The sequence below is a fragment of the Pelodiscus sinensis genome, chromosome Z (genome assembly GCF_052426305.1).
Source record: "Pelodiscus sinensis isolate ZL-2025 chromosome Z, ASM5242630v1, whole genome shotgun sequence".
In the NCBI taxonomy this organism is placed as follows: Eukaryota; Metazoa; Chordata; order Testudines; family Trionychidae; genus Pelodiscus; species Pelodiscus sinensis.
Genome location: NC_143085.1, coordinates 35,777,630 through 35,796,610, shown reverse-complemented (window position 1 = coordinate 35,796,610; position 18,981 = coordinate 35,777,630). Strand labels below are relative to the sequence as shown.

The window sequence follows — 18,981 nt, the reverse complement described above, 5'->3', positions numbered from 1 at the left end:
GCGCAAGAAAGTTCCGATGGCCATTTTAGCCATTGGGCTTTGTTGCGCAAAAAATTAAGGTGCCTGTCTACACTGGCCCTCTTGCGCAAGTATTCTTGCGCAAGAGGGCTTATCCCTGAGTGGGAGCGTGAAAGTATTTGCACAAGAAGCACTGATTTTGTACATTACAAAGTCAGTGCTCTTGTGCAAATTCAAGCGGCCAGTGTAGACAGCTGGCAAGTTTTTGTGTAAAAGCAACTGCTTTTGCATAAAATCTTGCCAGTCTAGACGCACCCTTTGTGTCTACAGTCCCTGCAGGGGGTAATGCCATGACTGTGAGCTGTCAGCCATTTAAATAGGCTCCTGCTGCCTGAGTCATCACCTAGAAAATCAGTGGCACAGGCAGCAGGATATAAATAGAAAACAGCCAGATTCAGCCCCTGGGCTGGATGAAAATGTTAAGTGGGCCAGATCCGGCCCCTGGGCTGTATCTTGCTCAGCTCTGCCTTAGGCAAATAGAAAAACTGTCGCAAGCTAGATGGAGATGCACCACGGAAGAAAGGCACAATGTGATATAATAGAGTCTACGTGATTCCTTTGTGTTCTGGGGCAGCTGCATGCCCCATAACATTTGGAATCGAATGCCCCAAATGAAAGACGGGAACATACACAGGCACAGCCAGGACAAAGCTGGCCCAAGCTGGAGAGTTACCTTCCAGTGCTGTGAACAGCACAAGCAGACGTACTGGAGAAGATGGCTAGCTTAAGGGGCATTTGGGCAGCATCCCTTCTATGTAAAGCGAAGGGAACACGCAGGGAGAATTTGGCCCCTGGGAAGGAATGGTGATGGAGTAACTCTCTTTCCTGTGCTGGGCGGGTTTGTCTCGAGACAATAAACATGCCTGAGCTTGGTTCTTTGGTAATTTTCAAGAGCGAACGGTGAGGTCAACAATCGGTACCACCCACTTTTAATCAACAGGCCAAAGGGGCTCAGAATGGAGAGGGAGTGAAACGGCTTTTCAATTTTACGTTCCTGTTCTTAGCAGCAGAACCCCAGGGATCATACCAGACGCATCACAGAGCAGGACACCACTTGATAAGGCCTGGATGCTGCTTTTTTCAGCTGGGCTATTTGAATGTGGCTCCTAAACAGAGGAAGCCAGGTACCACTCCTCCTCCAACCCAACAGCTCTCCCCTGGCACGTTGTCTCCCCTCTGCTGGGGAAGCTGCACCTCCACACAGGAGGCAGCATGAGGCCTGTGCACCACTTGCCCCCAATGAAGCCTAACAGGACATGAGAGGTGTGCAGGCCCCCTGCTGGCCATTTGTGCTGGGTACGTTTCACAACACCTCTGAACTCCCGGGCTCACCCCAGGGGACTCCATGCTCTGCAGAGCTGCACTGCTCATTTACTTCCGTAACAATACCCCTTGAAACTGGCTGAACAATTTTTCATTTTAAATTTCCTTCACCGCTGCTTTTACAGACAAACAGAATGATCGTCAAGTCGAGCCGTGCAGGATGACTGCACAGTCCTTGACCAGAGGGGAGCAGGGTGCAGGACAGAGGATTGGCTGGGCACAGCCTGGCACACAGATCACATGGGGAAATGAACATGGAATATAAAAAAAAAACTGTGAGAGGCCCATCCGAGAAATGTTTCCTTTTCTTCTTAAAGACAAAGCCTCAGCGATAGCAGTTTCATTTCCAGAGAGGATCAGGCAGGATGAAATCTCTATCTAGTTGTTTAAACTCTGTGTAGTTTTATCTTAAAAAAAAAAGTCCAGGTTTTCAACAGCAATATCTATCATTTAGAAAAGCAGAGTGTGTGTGTAACATAATCCCAGAAGGAGGCATACTTACTTTGTGGTTTGACCACTCGCTCTCTCTGTCTTGCCTGGACACTGGGAAATTTTAGAAATTAGCCTGAGGGCCAAGTCAAGAACTCAGCCAAGCAATAGAGATGAAGGGGCATTCCAGCAGAGTGCCAGTCAGCCCCACCAGCAGCAAGAGAGACAGCCCCCGCCCCAGGGCACATGGGGTGAGAGTGAAGATGCAAGGAACACAGGCAAAAAAGGGAGATAAGTATAGAGAACAGACAAAAATGGAAATGAGTTACATAGACGCTGATGCGTCTCTCAGCTCATAGGACATAATGCTCAGTTATTTCCCTCCCTCAGTTTCCTACACTATTTATTGAGAAGCTTCAGGGGGTAGCCGAGTTTGTCTGTTACAGAAAAAAACAGCAAGCAAATGTTCTGGTTGAACAACAACCATTAACAGAATTCCCATGTGCTTTCCAGCAATAGATCAGTTCTCCCGAAACATCTCCTCTCAATAAATAGCAAGCAAATGGTCTGGTAGCACTTTATAGACTGACAAAACATGTAGATGGTATCATGAGCTTTCATGGGCACAGCCCACTTCTTCAGATGACTGGAGTTAGCTCCAGTCATCTGAAGAAGTGGGCTGTGCCCATGAAAGCTCATGATACCATCTACATGTTTAGCAGTCTATAAAGTGCTACCAGACCATTTGCTTGCTATTTATTGAGAGGAGATGTTTCGGGAGAACTGATCTATTGCTGGAAAGCACATGGGAATTCTGTTAATGGTTGTTGTTCAATCCAAGCTGTTATGCCTGTGCCAGTAATAAGTTGCTGGAATAGGCTTTTCTGAGTTGCACGTAAAGGGTTGGCATGAGTTTGTACAAGGGAATGTTGCAAGCAAGAAAAATGGCACCAATGCACATGCCAGATTCCAGGATTCATTTAATCAGGGAATGTCACCCAGAGGGCAGGTGTGACCTCATAAAGGTACGAGTGGTCCTGTAGCACTTTAGAGTGCGTCTACACAGCAGAACTAAACTCAAAATAAGCTATGCAGATTGAGCTATGCTAATTGTGAAGCTGAAGTCAAAATAGCTCATTTTGGCTTTTGGTGCTGTCAACACTAGCAGTTATTTCGAGAAAGAGCACTCTTCCTCCAACTTACCTTACTCCTTGTGAAATTAAAGTAGCAGGAATCGGAGTAAGAAGTCCTCCAACTCGACATTATTTTGAAGTTATCAGCTGTGTAGACATAGCCTTAGAGACTAACAAAAAATATAGATAATGTCATGAGCTTCTGTGGGCACAACTCTCCTCTTCAGAAGTGAGTTGTGCCCACTAAAGCTCGTGATACTATTTATAGTTTTCTTAGTCTCTAAGGTGCTGCAGGACCACTCGTTTTTTAAACTTTGTTTTTTAAGTTACAGACTAACATGACTACTTCTATGAGACTTTTACCCAAGAAGGGAGACGTGGCAGAGACTGTGGATTTTACTATGGATTTTCAGGGGAATGGGTTCAGATATATCAGTGACAGGCAGCAGAATACGGTGTAAGAGCAAGAGAAGGAACAGCCACCTGAGAACTAACTGTGTCCACCCCTTAGTCCCAGCACACATCAGCCACTTTAAGTCTGGGCTGATCCTGTAACTACACAAGCCCATTGCCCAGGGTTGTGAATCTGGAAGCTTCTCACATTTTTTCTCCTTGTTCTTGGAGTTCCCTGTTTATTTGCTTTGCAATTTCTAGATATATCAGCTCAAAATATTGAGACAGACACACCAAGCGATTACTCACAGGGCAAGAAGCTAATTGTTCCACACTCTTCAGCATCAACAGCCTCTGTGATTTGATCCACACAGCCTGGCCCTTAGAAGATGGATTCCTCAGGGGCTCTCTGTCCCTGCATCCCCTTCCTGCTCTCCATCCCCATGGGCTGCTTGCTTTCTGTGGGATTGTGTAAGTTCCTGGATAACTAGTAAGTGTTTCCTAAACAGGCTTTGGTAAAAACTGGCACCAACCTAGAACACAGAACTGGATTCCCCAGGCAGTCCAGAGGAGGGCTTTTCCCAAGCCCCAGTTTACATTATACCTCTCAGAAAGCAAAGGGATCAGACAACATCAGCTGAACAGCTGAGACTTGATCCAAAGCCAGCGGAGCTCAGTGGACGGATCCCCACTGACTACAGTGGCTGTTCCATCAGGCCCTTTTTTAGAGGCACCTAACAGGACAATTTTGCTTGGAATGGCTCATTGCCCTCCTGTTCTCTGGCTGGCAGGATCTTGCATACAGAGCAAATCACCTTTTCTCATAGTCCAGATCTCCCACAGAACCGTTCATCAGTTGGTTGGGGGTCCATTTCAAAGTCATGATGTCGGCAGTCTGGTGAAGGGACAAATAACCCGGTATCGCCTCCATGTCGTCTCTCTTGATAAAGAAAACAGAGAAATGACGTCACTGACCCGCCTTGGCAGCATGGATGGCATGGCCGGGGGGTGTGGCTCTTGGGATCAGTAGGTCTCCATGGTCTGCTGAAACACACTGTTGGACCAACATCATAGTGGCCAGCCCACACACCCCCACAACCATGCCCAGGATCCTGCGTACTTCCTGCTCCAAAACCAGGAAGAGGGCTGTGAAGCCATTCATGCAGTGCTGATCTCCCATGAAACATCACTGCAAGCCTGGAAGAGCAACACCCTGGGCTGGTCAGAGGACTAGGGGCAGAGCATCCATGGGGCAAACCGCCACAGCACCAGTGAAACTGTTTTATCGCACTCCCCTTACCAGCAGAAACTGCCCTGAGCAATCTACTTGAGCTAAACTGAACTCTGTGTCCTTCCCTAATTCCTTCCCCCACATCTAGGCTTGGCAGGTCAGAACCAAGCCTGCTGTCTGAAATCCCTGCATGGCTGATCCTTCAGGGGTTAGGGTGGCATGGAAGCTGCAGAACACAAAGCAAAAGATATGGAATGGCAGCTCCCCTGCAAGACCATCTCTGCCAAGCAATGGTATCTGTCTGGGTCACAGGCCTGCACACCAGACCCCCCAGCATGTGCAAGATAGATCTTCCCCTTCCCACGGAAGCCGTGCTCAGCGCAGCTCTCTCTGCCTGTATCTGTCCCCCAAAGCTGCAGGGCCCCTGCAAAAGCTTCCCTGTAGGCAGGCAGAGTGAGGAAAGAAGGTCGGCAGAGACATACCACCCAGCTCAGCAAAGCTGTGGGACTTGTACCGGGAAAGGGCCCAACAGACCCAAGCGGGCCCCTCATAGCTGCCTGTCTGCCTGGGCATGTCACTCCTCTGCCAGCCCAATGCTGCACCGTCAGCTGGGCAGATACCCAGCGGATGGCTCCAGTGCAGCAGTCCCTAGAGACCCCCATGTACGGGCCCATCTGCCGTGCCGGGACACACACCAGCTGCAGTGCTGGAAATGGCTCATCTGGCCCACGCTCCTCTGGGTGAAGGAAAAGGGGACCAGCTTCTAGCCAAAGGAAAGAAGAATCCTCGCCCCTCCCCTCCCCCCAAAAAGAAACACATTTCTAGCCGAAGAATCTCTCTCTCTTTTGCCTTGAGAAATGGAGCGCAGATTCTTCATTTCCCAAATGATGCACTGACAGTCAGCCTCTCTCACAGCCTGGGGCAGGGCTGGATAAAATGAAGAGAGCAGTCTTTTTAAGCACAGGTTTGCAGGCACAGGAAAGTCTCTGACTCCTTTACCTACTAACTGTAATGGTATAAAGGTTCTCTCTCTCTTCCATGCACACACATACACACACAATATGGAAGTCTAAGAGTCCTCTGCATGGGTAGGGTTGACAGGTGTCCAGTTTTCACCTGGAGAGTCCGGTATTTGTGACCCCTGTCCATTAAAAAAACCCAGAAAATACTGGACATGTAAAATGTCCAGTATTTTCTGTGTTTCTCAGACAGAAGACCGGTGGGGTCATTCTTCACCTGCTGCGTCTGATGAGGGCAGGGTGATTTAAAGGTGCAGTAACTTTTTTTTTTTTGCTCAACCAATTTTTTTCCCGCCATGTTTGGGATTTTTTGTGAAAGTATCTGGCAACCCTTTGCACAGGATCAGAGAGAGTGCCATGGCTCTACAGCATGGATGTGCTCATCAGAGGCAGGGTTCCCTTTAAGGTGTGCACCTGTGTGGGTGCCCACCAAAAATTTCAGTCTGGCCTACCTGCTCAGCAGAACTGTGCAGCTGTGGCCCCAGCTGCTTCCAAGGGCAGGTTTGTGTGGCAGATGGCTGCCCCACCCCAGGAGCAGCTGGGAAGCCATCATGTAGTCCATGTAGTGGCTGCCAGAGCTGGAGCCTGGGCTGCACTCATGCCCCTGGGAGTAGCTGCAGCTGTTGGGATCAGGACCATGGTACTAAAAATAGTACCACAGTCCCAGCCTCTGCCGCCTACCATGGCTGGGGTCATGGCTGTTGGGATCAGGCCCATGGAACTAAAAATAGTACCACACTCCTAGCCCCAGCAGCCACCATGCAGCTGCAGCCCCAGCTGCTCCCAGGGGTGGGCTGCATGGCAGGCAGCTGCCCAGTGTTCCAGGACAGCAGCTGGGGCCATGGTGCAGGTGCTCCTGGGCCAGGTCTGCAGTGATAAAAATAGCACCACAGCCCAGCCCAGGTGCAGCCATCACACAGCCCAGGCAGAGCATGGGAGTCCTGAGCTGCAGTGAGGCTGCTGGGGAGAACACAGAGCTTTCCCAGGTAATATCAGAGCCTGGGGGGGGGGGGGAACAGAGCCCAGGGTGACAGCGGCACTATAGGAGGATAGGGGACTAGCAAAGCCTCCCTCCCCTATGTGAGAGCAGAGCTCCAAGCAGCAGTGTGGCTAGGAGCAAACGTGGAGACCAGGGTGCATTGACCTCCCCTGGTCCAACAAATTCCCTGGACTGGAACCACTCAAGCCCCAACAGTGCCAGACCAGGGAGGTACAACCTGTAGTTTATTTTGCCAGGGTATCTTTGGAATCATTAAGGCTAGAGCTTTTTTTATTTTTTAATCAAAGTTGAGGTTCTGGAACACAACATAGAGCCTCCCGGAGAAAGAACCAACTCACTGAACCCCCATAAGTTTAGTCATTACTATAAAAGGTGCTTTGTTTCATTCACTTTGATGAGATACCAATTTACTTAACAAGCCATTTGCATGAATCTGTATTTAAGTAGCAAGCAGAGTTTTCTGTTGATAGCCTCATGTCATTTGCCTCTGTTGGTAGAGAAGACATATCTCTTGTCTCTGTCACAGTGCTCCCCATTAAAAAAAAATCAACGTTTGCCAAAAGTTACCATTGGGCATGAGATGACTGTGCTACCTCAAATAACACTGTGCTAACTGATGGCAACTGCTGAATTTTCTAGTGTTTGGAAAAAGGAGCTATAAATGGGACAATGTCAGATTGGCAGGAGGTCTCCTGTGGAGTTGCACAGGGATTATTCTGGGTCTGGTGGTGTTTATTATCTTTAGTACTGACCCTGGATGTGGGAATGAGAGCGTATTAATCAAATTTGCAGGTGACAGAAAGGTAGCCAGGGGCAGGGTTGAAAATATAGTGAAGGATAGAACTAAAATTCAAAGGGATCTTGATAAATTAGAGACCTGGGGTATAGATCCAAAATACAGCAAGGACAAATATAAAGTGCTACACTCAAGGAAGAAAAAACAAATGTGCAAATTCAGAATTTTTTTTTCTCTCTCTCTCTTTCTCTCTCACACACACACAGTGTATAGGCATCTAAAAACGTCTTAATGAATATAGATTATTTTGATGCAAGATCAATATAGAGTTGATGATGACATATTAAAGGGACTTTTCTGCAATGCCCAGAGTCTAAAGCATGCAGATATTATAAGAAATATAATCAGTAATTAGACTGTGTTCTGTTTACCATGTAGTAATGTGAACTAAAGAAAAAGAACTGGATGAAATTTTCTGGTGATATCCCTAAACTCATTTTCTGAAGGTCATTAACTTGCAACAGCAGAATGAGCTTGTAGAGTCAATGGGGAGGGACGATGCAGTCATTTTTTATGCTTTACTATTTACTTTGACTGGATTGGGCTGGGAGAAAAGTGCAGGGGTTGGGATGAAGGGGGCATTATGCAGAAGATAGGGGCAAAAGAGGCACAATACTGGCTGAGTGGTAAAGCATGCACAGGATAGAGGTTCAGGGGTTGGAGAGTCCATGGATGCAGAAGCAGTAGGAGCAAGTCTGGATGGGAAGGAGATTTGGTGCTAAGCAGGGTGGTTTTCAGGGTGTGTGTGTGCAGGGTCACACACATTGTTAATTATCCCTTCTTTTAGTATTTTTTTCTTCCATAACAATATATATACATATTATTGTTAATAACTGATGGGTGTCACAATGGCACACATCTGAAGAAGCGCACATGCCATTAATATTGGAGCACAAAACAAAATTCACTTTGGCTATCGGATGAAAAATCTTAGAGGGAACACTGACCAAGGATGCCATTTTGGGGGGACAAGGGGGCAATAGCCCTCTCCCAAGTTTGAACTCCTGCATTTCATACTTAAGGTCTGCTTAAAGTCCATGCCCTGATTCCAGAGGCTGTTCTTAAATGCAGCAGAATTTGAGCTGCTTGCAGCTTTGCCTTTGGTGCAGGGAGTTTGTTATAAAAAGAGGGAGGCAGGTGATTAAGAATAACAAAAGGCTGGGCATTCAGGCAACTGAAGGATCGTTAGATCATCATGAAAACATTGCCGGATACTCCACTTAAAAGATGGGGGATGGGTAAGAGTAGGAATGAGTGTTTTGCTGCAGGAATCTGCATTTGGACCGCTACTGTTAAACTTCTCATAAATGTTCTTGAAAAAGGGGTGAACAGTGACTAATCCAAAGCTGACTGCAAAGAGTTACAGGGAGATCTCACAAAACCGGGTGATTGGGCAACACAAGGGCAGAGGTTGATAAGTGCAAAGTAATGCACGTGGGAAAATATAATCCTAATTACAGATACAAAAATGATGGGGTTAAAACTAGCTGTTACTACTCAAGAAAGGGATCTTGGAATACTTGTGGATAGTTCCCTAAAAACATCTGTTCAATGTTCAGTGGCAGTCTAAAAACTAAAAAGCTAACGGAATATTGGGAATCATTAGGAAAAGAACAGATAATAAGATAAAATATCATATTGCCTCTGTATAAAGTCATGGTATGCCCACATCTTGAATACTGTATGCAGGTCTGGTCATCCCATCTAAGAATGATATATTGAATTTGGAAAAGGTACAGAAAGGGCAACAGGAATGATGAGGGGTAAGAAACAGCTTCCATATGAGGAGAGATTAACAAGACTGGGACTTTTCAATTTGGAAAAGAAATGATTAAAGGGTGGGAGAATATGTCAGAGGTCTAGAAAATCACAAATGGTATGGTAAAATAGAATAAATTCCTTTACTCACATAACACAAGAAGCTGACCTAATTAAATTTATAGGCAGCAGATTTAAAATAAACAGAATAGGCAACAGGATTATGATAATTGCCTCTTCTATTTATTCCTTCAGAAGCACGTGGCATTAGCCACTATGGGACGACAGGACACTGGGTTAGATGGACCTTTGGTCTGATCCAGTATGGCCATTCCAATGTTCTTATATAGAGCTGAAATGTATCTGCCTCTTGCTATAACCCACTAGACCCCACTCCTGTTTCAGAGCAGAAAGGGCCCAGGCATCCTAACGAGATCTCTCTCTCCCCACAGAGTTAGTAACAAAATCAGAATATATAGTAAAATTTAAGACTAACCAGTGTCCTGACTTGCCATAAGATGTCAGATCATGATAGTCTTAGAGCTAAGTGGGTCTAATATTTCTTTAATTTTCTTTCTGATGTATAAGACTTAGGTACAGTGCTCCTGTCAGCTAACTGCTAAGTTCCCTGCCAAAAAATTAGAGTTTTCCAGAGCTTTGGTAACCCCTGGATAAAGATGATGGTGGGGAGGGGGGGGCAAGTGGGCTTGGTTACCCTTCTCCCCAGTTTGATGCTTGGTTTGTACTGAGCATGCTCAGTCCCAATGCTGAAACCTCTGTCCTCAGTCCCCCCCTCATGCTCTCACTCTCCCCCCACATCATGGCATGCACAGGTCACCCACCAAAATCTGAAATGGCACTAATGGTGCTCACATGTACCCATACACACCCAGGCGTGCATGCGTAAATACACACTCACACTGCGTACCGCCACCTTCACATGGTGTCTGTATGTACACAATTGGCAACACACAGACCCGCTAGCCATATGAGAGCACCGTGGCTTTAACCTTTCCTTCCACTCAGGCTACTTACCGGCTGCACCAGGACATTGTTTTTGCCATACAGTAATGTGGCTCTGGAATTCTGATGCAAAGACTCCACGTAGTCTCTGGCAGACAGTGACGGCCGGTCATCCATGCTGCCACTCGAATGCCTTTTCTGAATCTAGAAGGGACCAGCACAGGATAGCTTTGTGACCTGCTCCTGCCCTAGACTAACCCAGCACCCAGAGGGGCTTTCGGCATATCACAGCAAGGATGGTCATTCTCTTTCCTCTTGTGATGAAGTGGGGATTGTATTCACCTTGTGACGTTCCATGTAAGTTTTACTGTCCTGTAGTAACCCTGAGCGTGTGCCTCAGTTTCCCTGGGCACTGCACCAATACCTAGACGGTGATGGGAATTTCATGTGACAGTCTCCCCTACATACACCATGGCTGATGTCCATCAAAATTTGAGCCTGGGAGGAGGATATGACCAGATGAGACCTTTTTCCCCAGAATCAGGACAAAGGCTGGAGAAGAGTGTGGCTGGGGGCTGGTTCCAGGCAGCTTTGTTGGGGGGTCTCGGTTGACTTGGGGTGCAGAGAGAGAGTCAGGGCACTGGGTTTGGGTCCCCTCTCCCTAAAATAGATTGTACTGGCTGCTTCTGGTTACTATGCTGGCAAGTCTGTTCTACAATGTCTCCCTGTGAACTAACAAGCCTTCTGTTCTATCTGCCAGCTGAGAGTCACATCGGACTACAGATTGGATTCCAGGACTCAGTGACACCTTTTTTTTTTTCTGTCTAGGTCAACAGTTTGACACTAGCCAAAGTCAGCCCTGAACCAATGGAAACCCCAGGGCTATATTTAATTTGCACTAAATGCAGCAGATGGCAGCTGCCTTCATTTTTTATTTCAGTGGCCACCCACAGAGATCCCAGAATGGTCCATGCAGTCTGTAGACTCCAGAGGCTGAGTTCTGGATCCAGCCAGAGAGATCCTGTTACCACTATTGTTAATTTACACTTCTCTGGCCTCTTTCGTTTGCAGAGCTCAGTGAACTCTGCAGGTCAATTCAAGGAGCTTCAATGCTACCCAACTCTATCCCTGCTCACCACCATGGGAAGCAATCCACCCCCGCCATCCTCCGACACTCACGCAGAGGGCAGGGCGCTTGGTAGGAGAGTCCTGGCGACAGTGCGAGCTGTGAATGCGATGCCTCTGAACGAGTTCGTCAGCAGAAGGGTCTGTCCAGAAATGATCCGCCGTCTTCATCTTTGTATACTCCAGTGCACAAGGTCCCACTGCGCAGGGAGGAGATTTACAAACCAAGCAAAGGGCAATCTTTTTCCCCTTGGGATCCTTGTGCCAAATGCTAAGACTCTGACATTTGGAACCAGAGAAGGTGCATCCCAGGAACTCGAATGTGACTCTGAGAGACATAGCCCAATTCCTGGCCTGCACCAGGGGCTATGCAGGGGCAGAGGGCCCCTATTCAGGCTGGGCTATAGGGTGACCAGCCAGCAGTGCATATGTATTCTACACACATACTGTCCCATGTAGTGGCACTTAGACCACATACGGAGAGAGAGAATGAGAGCAAGCTGGCTTTTAACTCAAGCTGTAGCGGCTCATGCACTAAGTTCCAGAGGTCCCAGGTTCCATTCTGCCTTTCAATGCTACACTTAGGTTACTGATCCCTTCCAAGTCTTCATTTTAAAATAGAATGTGGGGGCATGGAAGATGCATTAATGTTCATTGTTCAATAGCTAAGAGAACCAATGGAAGCAGACATTCAGCATACTCCAACGCCGAGCAGTTGGGAATTATTTAGGGATTGGTAACAGTTCTTTTTAAATGTACTCATGCAATTAAGCACTGGAATAAACTGCCTAGGGAGGTTGTGGAATCTCCATCACTGGAGATATTTAAGAGCAGGTTAGACAAACATCTATCAGGGATGGTTTAGACAGTGCTTGGTCCTGCCATGAGAGCATGGGACTGGACTCAATGACCTCTTGAAGTCCCTCCCAATTCTAGTGTTCTAGGATTCTATTAATTCAATCTGCCCACCCCAGATGTGGCAAGACCTTTTAAAAATCTGTAAAGTTCTCAGGAAAAGATGGTATTGCGAGCATGCAGGGCCATTGGGGGGGAAGAAGTGTCTTGCCTGCAAAGTCAGCTCTGAGAGTAGGTTAAAGGATAAAGTTACCCAGCAAGGAAGCAAGAATTGGCCCATCTACAGGATCCATCAGGAGAGCTTCTTTCTCATAGTATTTACTAGAAGAAAAAAAAATGGTGTCGCTGGCAGACATGCTAAATGACAGAGGATGATTTTAGCCATACATTGCCCTATTCTTTCTGCTCCTCGGTGTGCTGCCACACATACATTATTGCTGATAAGAAAGGACAGGAGGTCATAGCTAGAGCTCTGCAAATCCACAGATACCGCTTTATATCCTTGGGTATCCGCATCCATCCAGGCTCATTTTTGCAGATACGGGTGTGGATACAAATCTTTTATCTAGAACCGGGCAAATGTGCAGATATCCGCTTTATCTCCACTGGTATCTGAATCCACTGATGTCAATTTGGATATCCATGGCTCATTTTTATGAAGGTGGAAACAAATTTTGTATCCGTATAGGGCTCTAGTCATCGCAGGCGGTGCTACTTCTCCAGAATTAGGCAGTCCTCCCCCAGCCTCCATCTCCATCTGACACCATCTGTACCAGCCCCCTGCCGGGCCCAAACCAACCCATTAGGAGCCCCAGCGGTCAGGAAGGCCTCCAAGAATGGAGCTTCCAGAATGGTCTCTAGCATAAGTGATGTCCAGGCAGAGCCTGACACCTGTCATTCATTCGCTGACAGCATAAGGACTCAAAGACCACGGGAATCCTGTGAGCCTAGCACCAAACAGGAATCCGACATAACTGACTCCATGTCAGGGCGGGATGCAAGGGATCACTGAGTCCCAAGCCTTGACCATCCCACTAAGAAGAGGGTCTACATTTCAGATCCTGGGACATGTGCTGAGCTGCAAGAAAAAAATGTGCTGGTCCTGTGATGCCTTCTGTCCAGCCAGGCACAGGAAAACTAAGTCAGCCATCCCTTCCCTGGGTGTTGGCTTTATGGCGGTCCCTGCTGGGAAGCAAGGGAAAGGAAACAGTTGGCCCACACCAGTCCTCACCTGCTGTTTTCTACCAGGTAATGCACGATTTTGTCCAGGACCTTTTCAAAGAGGGCTGTGCGGATCCAGAGGTGCTTGATGGCTTGGGGAGACAGGTTCGGCAGCTTCTGCACTTTGCGTACGTTCTCCTGAAGGCCTGGTACCTGGTTTCGGCTTCAGAGACACAAGGCAGAACAATACTGCAGACTTACTTTCCAAACCAAAGTAGCAAGCTGAGCGATGGTGGAATGTGTGCCCTGCTCCATGAGTGCAGAGCTGGCACACTAGCCCTTCCCTGAGTGGACGTGCCGCTAGGACTTGAACTGTCCCATCTTGGCAGCCCAGAGGGTAAAGCCCACGGGAAAGTCCTCATGTGCTTGGAGCATCGTTTGGTAACAGAGCCCTTCATCTCATCCTTACGCTCTCCTTGCTGCTCCTTTCCTGGGAGACCTATGTCAGAGTGTTTAGATGTGACCTTGTTAAAGTAAATGGCCAGTTATAAATGAAGAGAACTGAGGCACAATACAAAGAAACCCCCAAAAGAGCTGCTGACTTAGGTCCTGATTCAGCCCAGGACAAAGTAGGCTTGGAAGGATCCGATTTTTATCGGTCCATGTTGGTAAACATCATTTTCACTGTGCTCACAAACCCATGGAAAACTATTTCCAACAATAATCACCAACATTTACAGAGAGACAAAGAAAGAAAAATGTGGTTTGAGAACGTGTTAGAGTTTGATTTAAAGCATAAGACCGTACGAAATCTGAGCAATGGTCCATCTATCCCAGGGTGTGTCTAGAATACAGGGTCTTTTCGAAAAAAAGTGGCCTTTTTTCTAAAAAAATTTCTCAAAAGCAAATCGAAAGAATATGGCAGTTTTTTTCGACCATGGAAAACCTCGTTTTACGAGGAATAATGCCTTTTTTCAAGAGTGCTCTTTCGGAAAAAGGCGCTATGTAATGCAAACTGTGCTTTTCCGAAAGAGAGCATCCAGACTGCCTGGGTGCTCTCTTTCGAAAAAGCAGCTTGCTTTTTTTGAAAGTGCTTGTTGTTGTCTAGACGCTCTTTTTCAAAAGAGGCTTGCACTCTAGATGTAGCCCCAGTGTCCTCTTTTTTGACTCTGGCTATTTACTTTGTCAATGTCACATCAAAATAGTGTGTTTCAATGGTAATAAAGTTATAACCTCATCAGTCTTAATGCCTATGGGTGTTAACTGATTATTGTCTATTCCCCCCATAATTTCCCACAACCATGAAAATTTAAAATTAAAAATGCTTTGAAATAAAACTTGATACTATCCATTGTAAAGATAAAATAAATAAAAATTGAATTGTGCCAAGCTGACACATAAGCAAGCCCGTCAAATCCTATGGAAGTCAAGTACTAAAGTGATATAGGTCTCCAAGTTCCATTTTGAAATGTGGCTCAGTCACTGTGGGACCTACATCTCATTGCAAGGCTCTGGGATTTGGGTTCCTACATCGCTTTTCCAACATGAGACCCAAGGGGCTCCCGTGCCTTGCTGAGAAAAGCATGCGTTTCAGTCCATTCTAAGAGCTTTGAACAGCATCTTTGTAAATCCCTCAGGACCAACTTCTGGGGAACGTTACTGATCTTGTCATGACTGAGAATCCTGAAAACAGCCAGCCTGTTAACGCCCTGGGCACCATACCTCCGGCCTGGCCCCAGCTCCTCCCTGAGAGGCAGGATTTTCAAACAGGGGTGCTTACTGGTGGGCATCTGATTCATGCCAAGCGTCTCAAACCCCCATTGGCCTCAGCACCTCTGACAATCGGGCTCTTGGGGAGGTGCCAAAGCAGGAGTTTTGGTGCCTAACTTCGGGCCGCCATGTTTGAATATTGCAGCCCAAGTCTCCGCCCAGCATGGGTGCCTCCAGGCAGCCCAAGACAGTGGCAAATGCCTTACGTGTTCTCGATGAGCTGTTCCAGATCTTGGACCTTTCTAGAAAGCTCTTCTGCGGGAGGGAAGCTCCTGCCCACCTTCATGAACAGGGCTGCTATCTTGTTACTGCGCAAGAACCCTGCTGCTCTCCGCTTCAGGCCATGCAGGACGGAGGCTTCCACAGCCGCTGAAAGCAACAAAGCCAAAGGGTTACCCAGCCCTTGGAAGCCCCACAAACAGCCTCCCCAGGAGCCAGACAGGCCCGTAACTCATCATGGATGTTTCCAGTAGCATCCGAGGTCTTGCCCTACAAGGAGACACCTTCCCTGAAAACGAATCCAGTTCTCGCATTCTGTCTCCTGCCTAAACAAAGGAGAGATCCGCAGGCATGCACTTCCGGCTCAGCATCAGAGACAGGCTGGATGTTACACTCATTGAAAGAGAACTTCCAGGACCTGTGACACAGTGAGAATGTGCAGTCTTCCTGCCTCGGTGCTGAGAGACGGAGAGAGGACCCTGCAGCCCTACATTTCTAGGATTGTAAGACTTAAGATAACACGGACACCATCCATAAACAAGAAAGCAAGAGGGAGAGGAGCCACAGTGAAATAGAAAGCTAGTCGCCAGGATTTTGACTCCTCAGAGCACTCAGACACATTACTGTTTGGGGGGGAGTGGGTTTGTACCCCTTATTCCTACAGCCCTTTGCTCTTGAATGCTAGGAGCCAGTTTTGCTCACTGAGAAAACAAGTTATTGCTGGCATGCACGGGGCCATATTCTGCTCACTGATGTACCTGAGTCACCTCGCTGATCATAGGGATGTAAAATCCCACGTAACTAGTTAACTGCCTGCCATGGACTGGAGCAGCCCTCCTCCTGTCATGCAATGGGCCCAGCTATGCTGGAAGATCCCCCTGCCCATGGTGTGCCACAGGTAGGGGGCTGCTCCAGCTGGATGCTGGTTAACAGGTAGGCATGCTGGTAAGGCAATGCTTACCAGTTAACCAGTTAACCCTTTCCATCCCTTCTGGATTTCAGTAGAGCTGTTCTCAAGTGAGAAAAATTGGGCTTGTGGCAAGGACTCTATGGCAAAACCAGGACAGGCAGAAATGCCTCTCACTCAAAATCAAGTACGTTAAGATCGATGAGCAAAAATCATGTCAATTCATTAAGATACACAGAAAATAAGTGCCTGCCCCCTGCACTGCCCCTGTGATGTCTCTGGTTATTCCTCCCCATCTGAATGCATTCCAGAGCGCGCTGAGTGAATGCTTTGATTATAGGCCAACTGCTGTGGAAAACTGGGAAACATTGGATAGATTTTTATGAAAAACAGCATGATCGGTTTCTGCTCTCGTTTCATATTGTGGGTTGGCTGGGAGGGAAGGGAGCAATTTTTCTTAAAAGAAGACTAACCATGCAGCAAGTGAGGGGAAGTCAAATGAAGCATCAGCCAACTCTTAGGAACTAAAATCGGGTGGGGCAAATAATGCAAATTGCTGAACAGTAACAAGGCTGTAGATGACCCAGCCCTTGCAGGACACTGGCTGGTTTTGACGGGGTGTGAGTGGGGAGCAGATAGAGAACTGAGAAGTGTCGGACTGGCAACCTGTTGTTGATGGGAGGTCACTCGCTGGACCCAGGAACTGACATGACACGGAGCAAGAGGGTGTGAAGGACTCTAGATCCTGCCAGAGTCTTTGTGAGGAAGACAGATCACGCCTGGCTAGACAGCTTTTCAGACCAGCTGTCTAGTTTCCAAGACACATTTTTCTCTGCTAGAGTGCTTTTGTTCTAAACAAAGAGTGCACTTTGTGAAAGCCGGTGGGTCACTGCACTCCCAGCATTGCTCTGGACAGAAAAAAGGGCATCAGGTCCTCAGATTCACTGATGTGATAAGGGCGGGCAGAAGGATCCCTGGCCTAGAGGGAAAGGAACACAGGTGCCCACCCTGAGAAAGGTGGTGGCCAGAGGTCTGAGCCCTGAGTGGGGTGCTCCAAGGAAGTCACAAAGACATCAACAGTGCAACCTTAGACACTGTAATGGGGTCTACATATGAAAAGTGCAGCCAACCTATTGGACAATACAGAAGTCCTTTCAGAGTCCTGAGGCCTGGCTGCATTGCAAGCAGGTTGGAGTCCCTGCAAGCATGCAAAGTGTTTCTGTATGTGCAGTGGGGGTTTTGACGCCAGCTCTCTGTTACCTGGGTCACCCTTAACTATAATTGTGCAGGACTGTATATATATGCAGATAGCTAGACAGTAAAACATCTGTGGCTCTCGTCTCGCACGGCATCTTTTAGGTGAGAGTTTCTCACATGAAGTATGTTTGGATTTACACCAGCTATTAAAAGTAGTGCACCAGAATGAGCTGGCTAGTGTCTGTCACTGCTGCCCTCCCCCAGACAGAGTTCCATCCCTGCTCCAACTGGGACGTTCTCAGTGGTCAGCTCTCATGGACAATTTGTGACGTCCTCAGTGCCGATAGGTTGGTTACAACATGGGCAAGGAGCACATGCACACCGAAGGATTTCAACAGCAGTACAGCAAACTGGGCAGTTTTCTAGCTCAGTTCTCAGAACTAAGTTTGTGCCTATAGCTAGTCTAAAGACTAGTGACTTGGAGAATCTGGCCCCTGCCAGTTCCTACAACATCCCAAGTAGCAGAGAACACCCCATGCTGACCCCTGGCAAACAGGGAAATTCACCCACAGCGACACCTCAGAGAACAATGCACCTGCACACTGATTTTACTGGCAATCTCCCTGCCTGAGCCCCTGGGGAGGATCAGGATATACGGCCCGCCTCAATCGAAAAATGTTTTCAATAGGGTGACCAAAGCCCCACCAATCAACAAGCTAGTGATCTGGGTGTGGACAGGATAAGCTTGCTGGCAGACAGACTGTTTCTTCTCTCCAGAAGGACTCACCAAAGAGCTAGCCACACTGGGGATTTTCTGCATCAGTTAGGCTGTCGCATTGTGTCTTGTTTTTGTAAAAATATTTTCCTGAATGGCTGAGCATGTCTAGGGAGACACTCAAAGTCGTTTCCCACAGACCTGCCAGACGTGGATCCCAGGGCCGAGGAAGTTGGTGTCGCATACCACTGCATCTGACCTTACCACACAGACAGTGGGGAGTTTGCAGCTGTGCAGGCATATGACATATGGTTAATCCTGATCTGAACAAAAAATTGAGAGCAGCAGATGGCATAAGCCCATTCCCTTGAGACATCGATTCAGAGCAGTGAGCTGAATTTCTGGTACAGGTCAAATCTCTAGTCTGGCATTTTCTGGTCTGGCAACATCTGTGATCTGGTATGATTTTAGTTAGCTGGTTCTCCACTTACCGTGGTGTGGCCAAGTTTCCTATGGTCCCATATAGTTTCTTTACAGCCACCAGTCCTGGCTCTCAATGTTCTGTGCTGTTCTTTAGCTCTAATTTACCCCCAACATGTCTTCCAACAGCCCAGTAAGCAGTGGCAGCGTTGGTAATGCTGCAAAACAATAGTGATCTCCCGGGGTTCAGCAAATTCTCTGGTGTAGAACCGATCAGGTCCGGAGGGTGCCAGACCAGAGAGGTTCAAGCTGTATTTCAATAACATGCTGTGTTCTCCCCAAGTGCAGTCTCTGCAGACAGCACAAGCTGTGCTGAGAGGGATCCTCCTGGCTGACAGTGAGATTTGTGCTGAGGCAAGGGATGCCTATGCTGCAGTAAACCTCCAGCTGGCCTGAGTCAGCTGACTCCAGCTCATGAGGCTCAGGCTGCAGGGCTCTATAATTGCAGCATCGCGGTTTGGGCTCAGGCTGGTTCCCAGGCTATGGGAC

General features: G+C 47.6%; 1 protein-coding gene across 6 annotated transcripts in view; it reads right to left on the bottom strand.

The window, feature by feature from the left end:
• The window catches only part of SGSM1 (small G protein signaling modulator 1), a 98,811-nt gene that overhangs the window by 40,137 nt on the left and 39,693 nt on the right, over positions 1-18,981 (bottom strand). For 3 of the 6 annotated variants that reach the window (XM_075898859.2, XM_075898863.2, XM_075898860.2), the window contains exons 4-10: positions 15,181-15,343; positions 13,275-13,427; positions 12,297-12,364; positions 11,243-11,388; positions 10,136-10,267; positions 4,112-4,236; positions 1,844-1,906 (exon numbers count right to left, since the gene is read on the bottom strand). In XM_075898859.2, the coding sequence (XP_075754974.2) occupies positions 1,844-1,906; positions 4,112-4,236; positions 10,136-10,267; positions 11,243-11,388; positions 12,297-12,364; positions 13,275-13,427; positions 15,181-15,343 (850 nt within the window). The remainder of the gene's footprint in view (positions 1-1,843; positions 1,907-4,111; positions 4,237-10,135; positions 10,268-11,242; positions 11,389-12,296; positions 12,365-13,274; positions 13,428-15,180; positions 15,344-18,981) is intronic. The other 3 variants (XM_075898861.2, XM_075898865.2, XM_075898862.2) reach the window with 1 other exon arrangement.